The 14673-nt window shown below is 36.0% G+C and overlaps 1 protein-coding gene across 4 annotated transcripts in view; it reads right to left on the reverse strand.

Moving 5' to 3' along the window:
* The window catches only part of LOC131440151 (homeobox protein prospero), a 281565-nt gene that overhangs the window by 24021 nt on the left and 242871 nt on the right, over positions 1-14673 (reverse strand). For all 4 annotated transcript variants that reach the window (XM_058611197.1, XM_058611196.1, XM_058611198.1 and 1 more), the window contains 2 exons: positions 14059-14203; positions 1-13917 (listed from right to left, as the gene is read on the reverse strand). The exon at positions 1-13917 is cut by the window's left edge and continues 24021 nt beyond it. In XM_058611197.1, coding sequence (XP_058467180.1) covers positions 13738-13917; positions 14059-14203 — 325 coding nt within the window. In that variant the 3' untranslated portion in view covers positions 1-13737. The remainder of the gene's footprint in view (positions 13918-14058; positions 14204-14673) is intronic.

A 14673-nucleotide genomic window follows, 5' to 3' on the forward strand; every position in this document is an offset into this window, starting at 1 on the left:
GCTGGCTTAAGATTGTGTTGGTTTTGGTTCACGTTCAAAAATTATGTGTTAAAATCCCTGTTTATGCTGTACGTTTACTGGCAATTCCGTTGCTCTTCGTGGGATAATCGAAACAAGCAACTATTTTGGGAGGACATATTCAAGCATGGGGCACTTATGTAGTACGAAAGCATATTTGAACACGCTTCTTATGGCAATTGCTTATGGTTTGGTTTAGTTCGAGTAACTGACGTTTTGTAAATCTTCGAATTAGGGAATCTGAGTGTAAAATGGCAATTGAATCAACAGAATTCGAAAAGAATACATGCCTTAATTGAACGATCGATATTTTTAAATTGTTTTTCTCAAACATTAGGTAACAGCAATGCAGATTAGAAAAGTAGAAGATTCAAGATTGATTGAAATTTTCTTATTAGAAAGGTTTTTTTTACCGTATAACAATTATAATTCAATCTAATGTTATTCTTCAATTGAAATTTTTCCCAAGCAAAAGTCTCTCGAGAGGAAACGAAGAAAAGTGAATTTAAATCATATTTTAAAGAATACAATAAGCGAATCTCAATTATAGTTGCCTAATGTTTTATTTACGTAGAGATCACGAAAACTTGAATGAAGGTGTATAAATTTGGAAGCTGAACGATACTTTTTACACTTCAAAATCCAGAAATTTCAACGTGTTTTTTTCTTCAAAAAACAGTATAAGGAAGGTTATCAAATTTTGAAAGAATATTTGAAACTTGCCTAAGTGTTTTAAAATCGTTGAACTTTTGTTGAATACTGAGTTCTTGTTCAGTGAATTCTCGCATATGGACTGCGTCGATCAAACGTAACATCTAATGAATTGATCACGGAATGTGTATTGAACTAAATTTGAACAAATGTAAAACACTTTACCAGGTTTTTTCATGGCGAATATCCGCAAGGCAGTCCAGTGAAACTTTTAACAAAAGTGTTTCAAAGCCGTTCAGTCTTGTGTTAAGCAGTTTAGAACGATATTGTTAAACTGGGAGTCAGTATCAGTATCCATGCTTGCCGCTTGGGCGGCGCTGCAGTCACAGATAAGTTTTTAGAAATATTTCAAGTATGCAGCAGAGATGCCAGATCTGCAGATTTGACAGAAAATCTGCAGATTCCAAAAACCAAACAGACTTCTGAAAGCTGTTTTTTTCGCAGATATTCGTCTCAAACTATAGACTTAAAATCGGCGGAGTTTATATTTTTTCTGCATGCTACACCGATTTCGTTCAACATACTTTATAGGGAACTTGAAGTGCGCAGATGTTTTTCAAATTCACAGACTTTTTCAGCACTGTCTGAAGACATTTGAAGATTTATGCTACCAAGAAGGAATGACAGAATTCGAATATTGTAATGATAGTGAGGTAAACAACGTTCAAAGGTTACTCGTACCAACATGAAAAATACGCATGGAAATGGGATCCTCATTATTTTGGCCACCACGAAACCGCACTAACGGTTCCGTGGTGGCCAAGTCAGGACCACATGCCAATCAGTGCCGAGAATATCGGTTGACACCTTTCGAATATAGCCGTCCTTCGCATAATTGCTGTCACGAATCTAAAGAACCGAGTCAGACTCGGTCGCCAAGGTAAACGTACAGAGACTATTTCAAATGAACTGATGCAATGTGAACTAAATCCGGTTTGGTTTTTTTTGTATAATAGGAAAATGTTGTATTCCGGACCTGTGGCTGCGATTTGTAACTTGACAGTTTTTTTTTAACTTTTGGAATTTTACTATCTTTAAGTGTCAAACCAATTGATACCGATCGACTAATCAACAGCAATCGATATCCGAAATACAAAATTTTCGTATTTTTTAACAATTTTTCACTATTGCGCTATTTATGTGTAAACTTATATGCTTTGTTGTATAAATATATATATTCGTCTCGGATCTGTTGTCCTGTGTACTCTTCTATTTACTCGTTTACGGTATAAATATTTGCTTTTTATTTTCGTCTTAGTTCGCTAGCTTTCACTTAGAGTTTTTTACCTTTGTTTTCTTGTTTCTGCGTGCGCTTCCGTAATTTGGTGTATATATAAAAACATTTTGTATATAAAATTTCAATATTAAACAGCGAATATTCGCAAATATTTGTAAAAAAAGAAGAACAAGAAAAAGTAAAATATACGTTTGTGTTTATATTCATTCAGCTTCTTTCTTTACGCTTAAAGATTCACCTTAATGAATATGTAGCTTATGTTTTACTCTTCTGCTTTCTTGACATTCACACTTGTGTCTTTTTTATTTTTGTGTTTACTCCTACAATGTGAGTTGTTTAATGCATTTTACCTCATTGAATATACTTTTTTTTGTCTAATAAATTACTGTATTAGTATATATAATATATATCTGATCACATTTTTAACAGTCTGCTGAGTGTTTCCTCTTGGTTTTAAGAAGTGGATTTACGTGTTGCCATTTTTTTTGCTTTGTTTTTTTTAAGGTTTCAGTTTTGCTGATTTTTTCTTGCTTGGGTTGTTGCTTAACTTGTTCGTAAGCGGGAATTTGTTGATTCGTCGTCAGTGTTCGCGCATATTTCTATTTTTTTCATTATGTTGTCTCTTGCTTTGTTTTTGTTTTGGAAAAGAAAAATGTATCAAATAAGGATGCTTAATGGTAAATTTACGGATTAAGATTTTCAATATATAAACGACTATATATCTGTGTGTGTTTGTTCTTGCTCAATCATTACTGTTCTCTCTCTCTATATCTTTCTCCGATGTTCTGGGTTTATTTTCTAGTTTCGTACCTGTTTGCTTAAATTTGGTTTCGTTTTGTAGTATTCTCGCTTTTCGTTTTCGCTTAAATACTGATTTTATGGTTGCATGATTTTGTCTGTAATAAGATTTGTATAAAAATATAAATATATCATCTTGTTTCATTAATTACTATTGTTTTCTTCTGTTAGTTTAATATATTATTATTAAAAAATGGTTGTGTTGTACTTTAAATTATTCCGGTTTATTTCAGTTTTTTTTGCTTTATTTGTGTAGTTTTTCACTAAGAGTGATATTACTAAACAGTGATTGGTCCTGCACGGGGAATTACCGGGGATGGCTTCGAGCATTCCGGTTGAAGAGATCTATGTACAGTTTGTTTACAATAATTACAAAATTTCCATTCAACCGCTGATTCGCTCCTGAAGCTTGTTCAGCTCGACAAATGGGGAAAATTAACCTGCTTGTTTACGCCGCTGCTATGGAGGGAATAACTTTATTTTGTTGTCGGTTGGAGAGCGTGAGGCGGGGACAGATTCATGATCTGGATTCCAGGACCGCTTCGAATAGTAACATCACTCCGTTCAGTTGGGTTATGTCTATTGCAAATTAAATGGAAAAACGTTGAAAACTTTCATCGTCTTTATGAATCCGTATTGGTTGTTGTTGTTGTTTTCTTCTGTTGAAAGTTCTTGTCAATTTTGTAATAATTTTTCATTCGGCGAGCTGTTGTTTGCCATCCCAAATTTTAATTCCTTGAATTGATGCTGTTGTAGGATGTTGTTACAATTGTTGCTGCTTTTGTTTGTTGCTGTTGTTGTTGTTGTTGTTGGTTTTGAGTGAAAAATTATGAGAAATAAAAATGTCATTTTGTATTGTCATTAAAACATACGACCAAAACTATCGGCCACGGTTCAGTCGGGTTGGTTACTGTGGACAGCAGTAGGCGAACCTGTCTGACCAATAGGCCCAGCCGTAATTTCCGGTTTCTATTGCAAACTAAAAACATTATTCCATATATTGCCATCCAGTAACTCCAGCTGAGGGGTGCTGTGAGACGAATGAGAATATATTTTTTACTATTGCAAAAAATAGAAGTGAAAATTGTTCGATTATTACTGTTATATAATTCTTCTTCTACTAGGTGTTGCCGGCGTCAATCCTGACCTGAGATGTGTGTATTCTTCATTCCATCCGTGATTAGATTTGATGTTTGTTGTTATTATTGTTGATGTTGTTGTTGTTGTTGTTGTATCGCTGATAATTGTTTGCTAGATGTTATTTATATCAACAAATTTGGAATTTTTTTCCTGGATAAAGTTATACATTTTTTGTTTGTGTCTCGAGAGCAGTTTGGTAAACACTGTGAAATTTTCGAAAATTTCTGATGCGTGACTGTTATTTGTTATGTGTATGTTTTTTTTATTTGTTGCTTAAACTAAGGATGGTTACACAATTGGAAATGAAAAATTTGCTATCTGTTAAATGATGAAAAATTATTCCAGTTCATTTTATATGCCCTGAGCAGATTTATCGATGCATTCCTCGGTGATGATTGAGCCGAATTATTCCAATTTTAGATCATGTTTGCCGGAGGTTAAATTTTCAGTTCAGAGGAACTAGTCACCGTTATAAATCTGCTCAGCAATCTGTATAAAATTCTATTGTAGGGAAACAAAACAGGTTCAGTAAAGTTGTAATTAAAGTCTTCAGATGACTAAGAATGATAATACCTGCGTCAAACCGATGGACGTGTTTGACATCGGCAAAAAAATGAATCTCCCTAATTCATATTTACTGTTCGTAAGGAAACTCATATCTAACAAACTTATGATCAGATTTTATGTATTGATCCGGTTTATCTTGTCCTTAAACTTAACATAAAATTCTTATATTTTATTTTGATTTTCATCATTTTGCGTCAAAAATGCTGGATTTTTGTTGGGTTGCTTATCGTAACCCATTCTAGATGTCCTCGTTGTGATGTTTTTGTTTTTGTTTCATTAGCCAGACTGTTTGAAAAGTGATTCGCCGAACGATTTTCTTAAGATTTGTTTCGTTTCATTTCGAAAAATAATTATTTTTCATGAATCCAAGAAACGATCGTTACGCGATCTTCTCTTTGATTGGTTTTGAATTTGTTCTTCATTCTTGTGTTAATTTTTGTGATCAGATTTTGGTTGTTATAATTTGAGGTTGTATTTAAATTTATTTTCTTGCATTAAATGTATAAGTGTATGGGGTGCGTACCGATCAATCGCGGACACGCCGGAATCGAACACCTCTGGATACACCCCAGAAGTCGAGGTGCACTGAGGTTCATCATCTGGCCTGCTAGAATGAACGCAGCGAACTTGCACCGATTGCGCGTACCGCACCGAACCCGGGGTGGTCCGCTTCCTGTTTCCCCAGCATTATTTCCGCTCATCGCCAATCGAATGCGGGACCGGGTGGGGAGCGAATCTGTTTCCAGTAGTAGTGCCAATCACTCGGACCTCGACCCCGGTACCCTTTCGGCATCGGCGAATCATCCGGAAATGGGTGGATCGAGCGCCTAACGGGTGTCCCCCGGGGGCGCACACGCCGGTTTGCACGTTGTGACGTTTCAGTCCATTGTCGACGATTGCTCGGTCGCGGAGATTTTTAATATTACAATTTTTTCGATAATTTTTTTCATTTCAACTTACATATTAGAACGAATAAAATAGAATTTAATTGATAAACAATCGATATTTGGAATTATAAAAATACCACTTTAAATATTTTGAAAAATTTATACAGATTTTTTTTTGTTTTTTTTTTAAGTTTTTTTCTCATTACAATATTTAATTTGAATATTTGTTTAGTGTTATTCATTTTTTTCTTTCTCTCAAAAAATTCACCAAATTATTACTGTTTGATTTTTTTTTTGCTGAGCTCTTATGATGTTGTATTGTATTTGGTCCAAATAAAGTAATTTGGAAAATTTTGTTTACGTTTTCTGCCGATCGATGTTTTCGTTTTTTTTTTGCCAGAATCAACAAATTTCGTAATGATGGGTGTTTGATTTTGATTTACCAATTTCCGATTCTCACCTGTGTCGTCACAGAGAACGACCATTCGGAATGTTTTCCAATTTGGCTCCCAATATTTCTCTCGCCGATTAGTTCATTTAATTTTGTTTCATTACTTTGGACAATAGTATCAAATCAATTTGTCTGTTTTTTTTTTTCGCTTTCTGATCTCCATAGTATGGTTCCCTATTTATCTTATTTGATATCCATATTTTCATTCTTTTCCTGTGTTTTGAATCCTGCTGGAGATTCAAGCAGCTTTCTCCTCCGCTCGTGCACACGGCAGGGAGATATTTTTTCACCATTTTCCTCTGGTTCAAGCAGCTGCTTGCAATTTTTCACTGTATTAAGAAAACTAAAGGTAAATTATAGAAAGAAAAGTTTTCTCCACTTTTCCAACTTTCTGATTTGTGGTGATGTTTTTTTTCGTTTTGTTCTGTTACATTCGTGTTCGATCTGTTGATTTCTGAACGCAGTTTAGTTTTTCCATTTTATGCTGGTTGGCATTGTGCATGTTGATTGCGTACGTCTTGGTTAGAAAGTTAGAAAAAAGTTTGATTTCAGTTAGTTTCATGGAATTTTGTCCTATCACTGGTGCTTCCAGTTTTTCAACAATTCTAACGTGTGATGATGGTTTTGTTTATTGTATTTATCTATTGGTTGTGTAGATTTGGGTTTGGGGGGGAGAGGAATATGTTCGATTCTTTTATACAATGATGTTTTGATATTTACTGTAAATACAAATACTGATTATATATGTGTTATTCTATTTTACTTGAATTTGAGATCGTTACGATAATTAAACATTAGTATTTACTTGCTATTTAAATCTGTGTCAAACTGAAAACAGTTGTTGCTCGGTAGTATATGAAAATATCGAATGGTTGTATCATTATTCCCTGAGTTCGTTTTAAGTGAAGTTGAATCTCTTTAGTCGAGTCCGTTTGTTTTTATTTTTGGTTTTTTGTTTCCTGTTACTGAAAAGCTGCACCAGCTTTTCAGCCTATTTCATGGGGTTGTGGTAATCCTGTTTGGTTATATTTCTATTGTAGCTGTTGTTTCGTTGATATCTTTTTTTGTTGTTTTGTTATTATCCTGACAAACACAATGACGAGAATGAACCAAACTTTCTTGTTTCCAAAAATGTAATTTGTCCTGCAGAAATTAATGTCAAAAGTATGCCAAACATTCCTTCGAAATGAGTTCATTGTACGTCCAAAACTTGTTCACTAGACGTAATTGTGCTTTCGCAGTATTTCGCATTTGATTGTATAATTGCTTAACAAAGTGTGTTTAGTTCTATTTGTTTATTGTGATTTGTTCCTATCATTATCTCTGGAATGTTGTAAACTGTATTGCGTTTTTTTTCCGGAATTAATCTCTTATACTTGACGATGGTTGAGCGCATTTCTTTCGCTAATTGTAATTTTATTACGTTCAAGATTATATTGGAACTAGAAAATAATGATGAATTGACTAATAGTGTTGGTTCAGCATTGCGCTTGAGTACTCGTAGATCGATTTTGTGTTAATTTTTGAAAGGTATCAGCTCTCTGATACCAAAACTCGTTCTAACGTAGGATGTAGCACAATCCAAATGAAATCTTCCATTTCGTTTGACGGTGGTTTTACCGTTCGCTCGTTTTAAATCGGATTATTTTGATGTTATTTTTTCCTAAATGGAAGAGATTAGTAGCTGTAAATAATTATGAACTGGTGATCGATTCAATGAAATATTATCCGAGTTTGAAAACTATTACTAAGTTCCATTCTATTGGTGGTTGTAACGGATCGCAATCGATCTAGAATTTAATCAGATTGCACTTACTGAACACACTCTTAAAATAAATGTGAGCCATTGAAATGAAATCCTAAAATAGTTTTTTTGTTTCATCTGAGAATTAACATTAAATTTAGTAGCTTGTGTGTACATTTTGGGTGCTTCTTTTGCAAAACTGTTTGTTTTCGTTTGTGGTACTTTTACGTAACTGTGGATTTTTCTACATCTGCATAAATTAGAACTAAATGCTGTCGTGGGCTTATTGTATCGTTAATTGAACTTGAGTAAGGATTTCTGCTGACCGTTCGGTGCCAACTATTCAAAGTTTTGATCTACTTTACCGAAAAGAAAATCACATCGATGTGTCAAGGTTGTTTATCATTTGCCATGAATACGAACCAGTACCGTTAATGCGTTCTCGATCGGACCTAACCGCCAATTGACGCTCGCTTCATCATGGCCATTCGTCACTGCCATATTCGCCTTTAAGTATGCTCTCTTTAATTCGCGAGCACCCGTTCGAAATGCATTGACGGTAACGAGTCGTAACGTAAGTGTTGTATTTTTCTTATGACGTTAATAGGGTTGTACAAAAAAAATAAATTGACTGATTCAACTATCGGAAAAGTTTTACTTATTTTCGCCGAAATTTTGGATCGACTGTTCCTGAAAATGGAGAAGTAATTTTGAGCACTTACCATTGTTGCCAATTGTTCGCCAATCATATGCCAATCAGAGGTTGAATAACAAAAAAATAGAAATAGTAATAGAGTATTTGAACAGATAAAAAAAAATCGAAAAACACAAATCCATTTTCCAAACAAATAGAAACGGAAATTAGCGCCATCTGATAACCTAGATCGAACCATCACCAATCGCGATCGGTTGTTTTTTGTCCACCAGTCCCTGAAGTAGCAGGTCGAACCAACTGGCTTATCCGGGATAACCATCCCTCGAAATGGACCCGGACACGGTTTGCACTCCGGAACACACGTATAATCTTTGGTAATTCCACTGTACTTAAACGGGCGCACTCGTTTTTTTTCTTCGGTACAGTGGACAGCGGGACGACGGGGATCTTAGCGAATGCGTTTTCCTAAGGAAACCAGCGGGACCGTTCGAAGTGTGGCCGCCCATGGCGTGGAACCATGGCGAAGGCGAGGACGGTCAGTTAAGAGGGTACCCAAAACTAGGTCTCGTACGCCACGTGGTCCACCGAGATGACCACGCCCTGATGGTAGGATAAGGGAACGGTAAAGTTGTGGACCGTGATGAAAATCGCGCAAAACCACAGAATACCACAACTTTTGCTTCCGCCAATATTGGTGGCGGGAGTGTTTTTTTTTTGGTTATCTCCGGGCACACCAGTGTTGGCAGAAGTTCGTGGGTCCCGGTGGTCGAGTGGTCGAACGGTTTGGCTCCGACGCAACGGAAATTACCAACACCCTAACGAAGCATCCTCTGCGGGTCAGTGAACCAACGGAACCATGGAACGGCCAACTTTGGCCGTCGGCAGGATGTATGTATGTGTGTGTGTGCATGTGTGAATGTTTGTTTGTGTGTGCTTGTGTTAGAAAAACGTTCGCGTGTCACTTTCACCGGCTTCCGTAAATTATTCTGCCCCCAGAGTCCCGAGACCTGTCCGGTAACTTTGATCCACGGTGCAGCGTCCAAATTCAACACTCCTTCGGAACCAGTGACCGAGATGTGGTACAATTGAAATTCTGTTTTACTGTTCGGTTGATTATTGTTTACGATGTGAGTAGGCTATTGTTTGTTTGCTTGCAATACTATTGTTTAAAACACACTGATTATAAGAGTAAGTTATATTTTGGTTTTAATAATGAAATATAATGTAACACTACCATTTATATTGTAATTGTAAGTTGAGAGTTGCTTATGAACTAATGCCTTATCTATTTTCATTTATGTCTGCTTGTGTTTGCTGTTTGGTCACTGGATCTCGAAGCGCTGCACCGTAGCTTCCGAGGAGTTCTAGGTTTTTCACGTGACTTGCTGTCGGTTCAGTTTTTTTTCCTGCGAAACTCCCGTACGGCACACTGGTCAAGATGATGATGTACAGGATCGGGATTTCTTTGGAACGAAATACGTTGACAGATGGGCGCTAGATTCTCGGTATCGTCAAACAATTCAACAATAAAATCAAACTGAAAAATGCCTTGTCTCGTGATTCCAAAAGTTTTGTCAAATCTTGTTTCCACCAAAACACATCCAAACAGTAAAATTTTGTGTGATAGTAATGAAAGCCTTTTCTTTTTGTCTTTATCTTATATCACGTGCCTAAAAATATCCAAAGTTTTGTGTGAGTTCAGACTTTTCTGTTTTTATTTTTTTTTTAATTTGAGTTCCCAAAAATTTAATTTCCCTTAATTTTTACTATTCTCCATTCCGGGCTCGGATGTCCACGCGAGGAACGCTCCGAAGGTTTCCGGCCGGCTGGTGTCGAAAGTGTCGTTTTCTTCTTTTATTTTTTACTATATTTGGCGGCGCAAATTGGGGCGCTCGATCACAGCACGGTGTTTGGACGGCGCATGGTTCCGGTGGTTTCTAAGGGAAAAAAGGGTATCTCCCTGGACAACCGAATCCGCACGCTAGTAGGCGTTAGTTAGTAAAGTCTAAAATCTATAGGAACCTCTGAGCGGGCGCTCACACTTTCGACTGGCCAGGCGACTGGTTCCTCGGCCATCCGCCCGTCCGGGAGCTATATTTTTAATATCACAATTTCAGTTACATTGTCGTTAAAATTTTGAAGGCATGATATAATAAATATTTATATTAAGCTTTTTTTGTAGGACCCCGACTCTTTTGCTTCCATTCTTTTTTTTTTTTGTTCCACGCCTGGAACTAACATGATATAGAAATAAACGAATTCAACTCAACAAAAAAGGGTTTTTCGTAACAACAAAAAATAAAACGGATGTTTTGCCAATTAGTTTTCGGAAATTATAAAAATTTTGATTGATAACTTTTCATACGATTAGAATTTATTATTTTTTGTACATTTTCCATTAATGTCAATAATAATAGTTATTCATAATTCAGTTACAAAAATAACTCATTTTTCTTGATATCCTCACTTCATATTAAATAAACGGTTATACATATTTTTGGTTTAAGTAAGCTGAAAATCTTACCGAATAGGTTAGTGTACTAATTTTTACAAAAATTTAAATTAATTATTTTTCGTACAGAATGATTGATACTTTCAAAAATATGTTTGTTTTTTTTTTTTTAATTTTAATACGATGCAATGTGTTACCTCCTTTCAGAAACGGTAAACTGAATTATATAAGACTAGGAAACTCACCTTAAAACATGTATGAATATATTAGCCATTTCTGCTGGCATTTTCTTTCGTCCGAAATCGAAATAAACAGTTCGGAGGAGAATAGTTGGCTCACTATAACGCTATCTCGTACCACTAATAGTACCTAGTTTGTACCTCTCTCGTCTTGATGATGTTCCAGCAATTACAGACGAATTCGTTCCTCGCCTGCGTCACCCTAAATACTCGTGTTATACGTTATTCATTTCAAGTCGACAGTAGATTGACAACCAAAATATGCTCTATTCTAAATGCAACGATGCGTATTTTATAGAAAAAAAATGAATCACAATCGCCTGCAGTTAAAGTATAGACTAGTGAAAACTTATTGTTTTAATTTCCTTTGATTAACTTTGGTATGATGCAGATACTTTTAGAAGAAAATCTATACGTCTTACTAGGTTTTCCCCGAAGCAAGCTGCTTTCTATGCGGCAAGGATTTTATTTTTCGTTGCCATAGTTGTTTATAGCACTATTGGTTAATAATTTCTAGCGTTAGTAATTTGTCTAAAAGTTGTGTGATTGAAAATTTCGAAAAATCCTCGCCACATCAAAGCGGAATGCTTCAAGCATGAAAATGACCTCCTCTGACCTGCGATTGTTTTCAAAGATTGATTATAATTAGATGGTGATTTTAATTGGTAAACAATACAACTGCGGCATTGTAAAATAATGACATTCTTCCAAAGTTACAGCACGTAAAATGTACATTCCTAGAACATCGCCTCAAGTCTAAATTTATATTTCTTAACATTATACTTGTTTTTTTTTGTTAATGTAAAAATAGTTTACTTTTTACGGACACGGCTATCTACAATTTTTCGTCCTCGCCAAAAGAATTTTTTGCTTGATTTTGTCTGTTTCAACAACGTTCGATATTTAGTTTAATTTTTTGTTCGCTTTTGGAACGAAAAACCTCTCCGTCGTCATCGTCGTCGTCGTCGGGTGCGTACAGCAAAAGTACGATCATCTGCTGCATGGGCTAACGTTTTTTTTTTTCGTTTGAGCTGCCGAGAGTCGTGAGCCCTCTTCCCCTTCTCTACCGTAGCGTTACTTTGTATTTTAATTTTTTTTCTTCTTTGAGCCGAAACAGTGCACTTTAAGCTAGGAATGAACTTTTAGAACCTAATCTGAAAATAGCCAAACATTGGAACCGTCTCCATTTTCGTCCTAACGTTGCCAAAATGGTTGTACCGAAAAAACGGAAAACAAATTTTGCTACCTAAACAATTCAACTCGCTACGAATCAAATAACTTTTTTTTTTCTTTCTGTTCATATTTTTAAAAATTTAGATAATAATTTTATACAATAAAAATAAACAATAATTTATTACATCTGGACAAATAATAATAAATAGTGGTAGTATATACAAGACAAAACAGTCATATTTTTTTCCTTCCCGTCAGCTCGAACGTAACGCTATTGCGCAGCGACAGAAGACCGTTCTTTGGTGTTTGACCGGATTCCCGACGAACCGGAGAGGCCTTCCGGATGCCGAAAATCTCCTAGTCTAAAGTATGAATTTCTGCACTTTGCTTCCAAAAACAAAATGTTTACACATGTATTCTCTCTTAGTTTTGTTTTTTTTTTTCTTTTTGTTTCGTAGTAGTATTTGCTCGATCGAACCTATCAGTTAGGTGCAACTTAGTTTAGGAAAAAGAAGATAGTTGAAAATCAAAAAGATAAAAAATCAACCAGTCTAAGTTAAGAAGAACCAAGAATAAAACCGGGAGTGGGTGCAATCGCCTGCCCTCGTGTGGCCCACGACCCAAAAGGGGAGGTTTAATAATTACAATATTTTTATCCATTTTTACCATATGCAGTTGTTTGCTACTTCTGATCACACACACCTGCGATTGGTTTGTTGGGTTTGATTTTGTTTACAAAAACTCTCGATAGGTTTTTGTTGCAATACAGTTTACTTTTTTTTGCTCTTGCATCCCTTCTGCAACCAAAATTTCCAGTTCACGGTTGGTGTTAATTCGCTCAATCTCTTTCTATCTATCACATTGCTCATACTTCCCTTTCTTTTCTACTGCTCGCTCTTCCGAATGGGTGATCCGTAAATTGTTCCGCTTATACGCATTGTTCCTTGAGGTTTTTTCCTTGTGTGTTTTACGATGTCAAACACTCTTGGGTTTAAATTTAGTTGTTTTTTTCTTTGTTTTAGCTTAAATTTTGAGGTTTCTGTTCCACTTTTTACTTCATTAAATCTATTCGTGATTTGGTTTGTTTTTATGTTGCTGTGTTATGCCTGTGAAGTGGGATGAAATTTTGTTGCTATGTTTTAGGTAAATTTTGGTTGTCCATTTTTTTTTTACTTTTTCGGAAATGAAGGCCTAAACGCGAGTATATCGTCTATAAGTACTTGATTTTTTTCGCTTGTTTTTGTTTTGTTTCTTACTTTCTGTTGCAGTTGCTTTGTTTCTTGGACGCAAGCACACTACAGTATAGGAACCACAAATGTTGTTACTTCTTGTTTTGTTTTGCTTCGCTTATTAGTTCTTTGTTTAGTTTTGTTGTGTTTTCGTTCGTGTTAAACAATATATCTATACTTTGTGTTACTTATTTTTTTTCTCTAAAATTAAATTTCTTTTTTGCTTTAAATTTGTTTAGATAACAATTTTGTATAATTTGCTTTAAATTTATAATTAATAAAGTGTAACTTTTTATCTTTTTAATTTTAATTATTTACTCTTTTTCCCTCAGTAAATTTGGTTATTGATTCGGTGTTTGCAGGTTTCTGGTGTTGGCAGCCGGTTGGCCGCTGACTGTGTAAGTTTGTTTTGCTATCTCGTTACTGTTGTAGGCTTTTACTCCAACTGTTCCAGGAAGTTTGGAGACTTGAAATATTCCGGCACAGGATCATCCATTCTAGAAATGATTTTGTAAATCGATTTCTTCCACGACTGTTCGGTGTCTTTCCCGCTCTGTATCGCGCGGAAGAACTCTCGCAGTGTCTGTTCAATAACATATCGGAAATTTTGGGGCACCTGTGTCGCATCCGAGCGGAAGCGGAGAAAAAAAAAATAGAAATGAATGAGTATACCTCGTGGCCAGTGGAGTGCGATGCGAATAGCAAAACCATTCGAGCCTCGTTGACTGACGTTGACGGTCTCTGGAAGGGAACTCACCTCGATATGATTGTTCCGATTGTAGTGCAGATTGAGAACACGGTAGATTTCACTGTCGTTGCTCACATGGATGTCATCCACGTTCTTCATTCCTTCGCTAACCGCCTGACGAGCGTACTTCTCCATTTGAATGTAGTAGAATTCCCTGTGGTGGCAAAAGATTGGCATTGGTTAGAATTTCGTGTTGGTTGAGTGAGAATTTATGCAGTTTGGACTAGATGAAAAAGTTGTCACAGTTTTCACGACAGGTGGCACTGCGCGGATTTGTCAACTCGGCTCTCATTTGATTGAGTAGCTTTGTGTTAGAGTGTACCGACTACTCGGCTGCCTATTGTCAACTGTGCTGAACGTCTTTGGGGGAATGTAGAAAGTACCTCCGAAGCATGGCCGGAAAATTTCCCGACACACGTTGACAATGGTCTTTTTTTGTGATAAAAATGAGTGATACGACGAATAACAAGATAGGCATGGAAGTGTTGTTGTTTTTTTTTATAGAATACTAACATAGCAGAGAAGTTATGCATGTCAAAACGACGGACTGACATTTTATGAAAACTTGGGACGAGAGTACTGTTTTGGAAGTGATGTTCTTATAGAAGCAATGCCGGCCCAACA

This window comes from Malaya genurostris, chromosome 1 (genome assembly GCF_030247185.1).
Source record: "Malaya genurostris strain Urasoe2022 chromosome 1, Malgen_1.1, whole genome shotgun sequence".
In the NCBI taxonomy this organism is placed as follows: domain Eukaryota; kingdom Metazoa; phylum Arthropoda; class Insecta; order Diptera; family Culicidae; genus Malaya; species Malaya genurostris.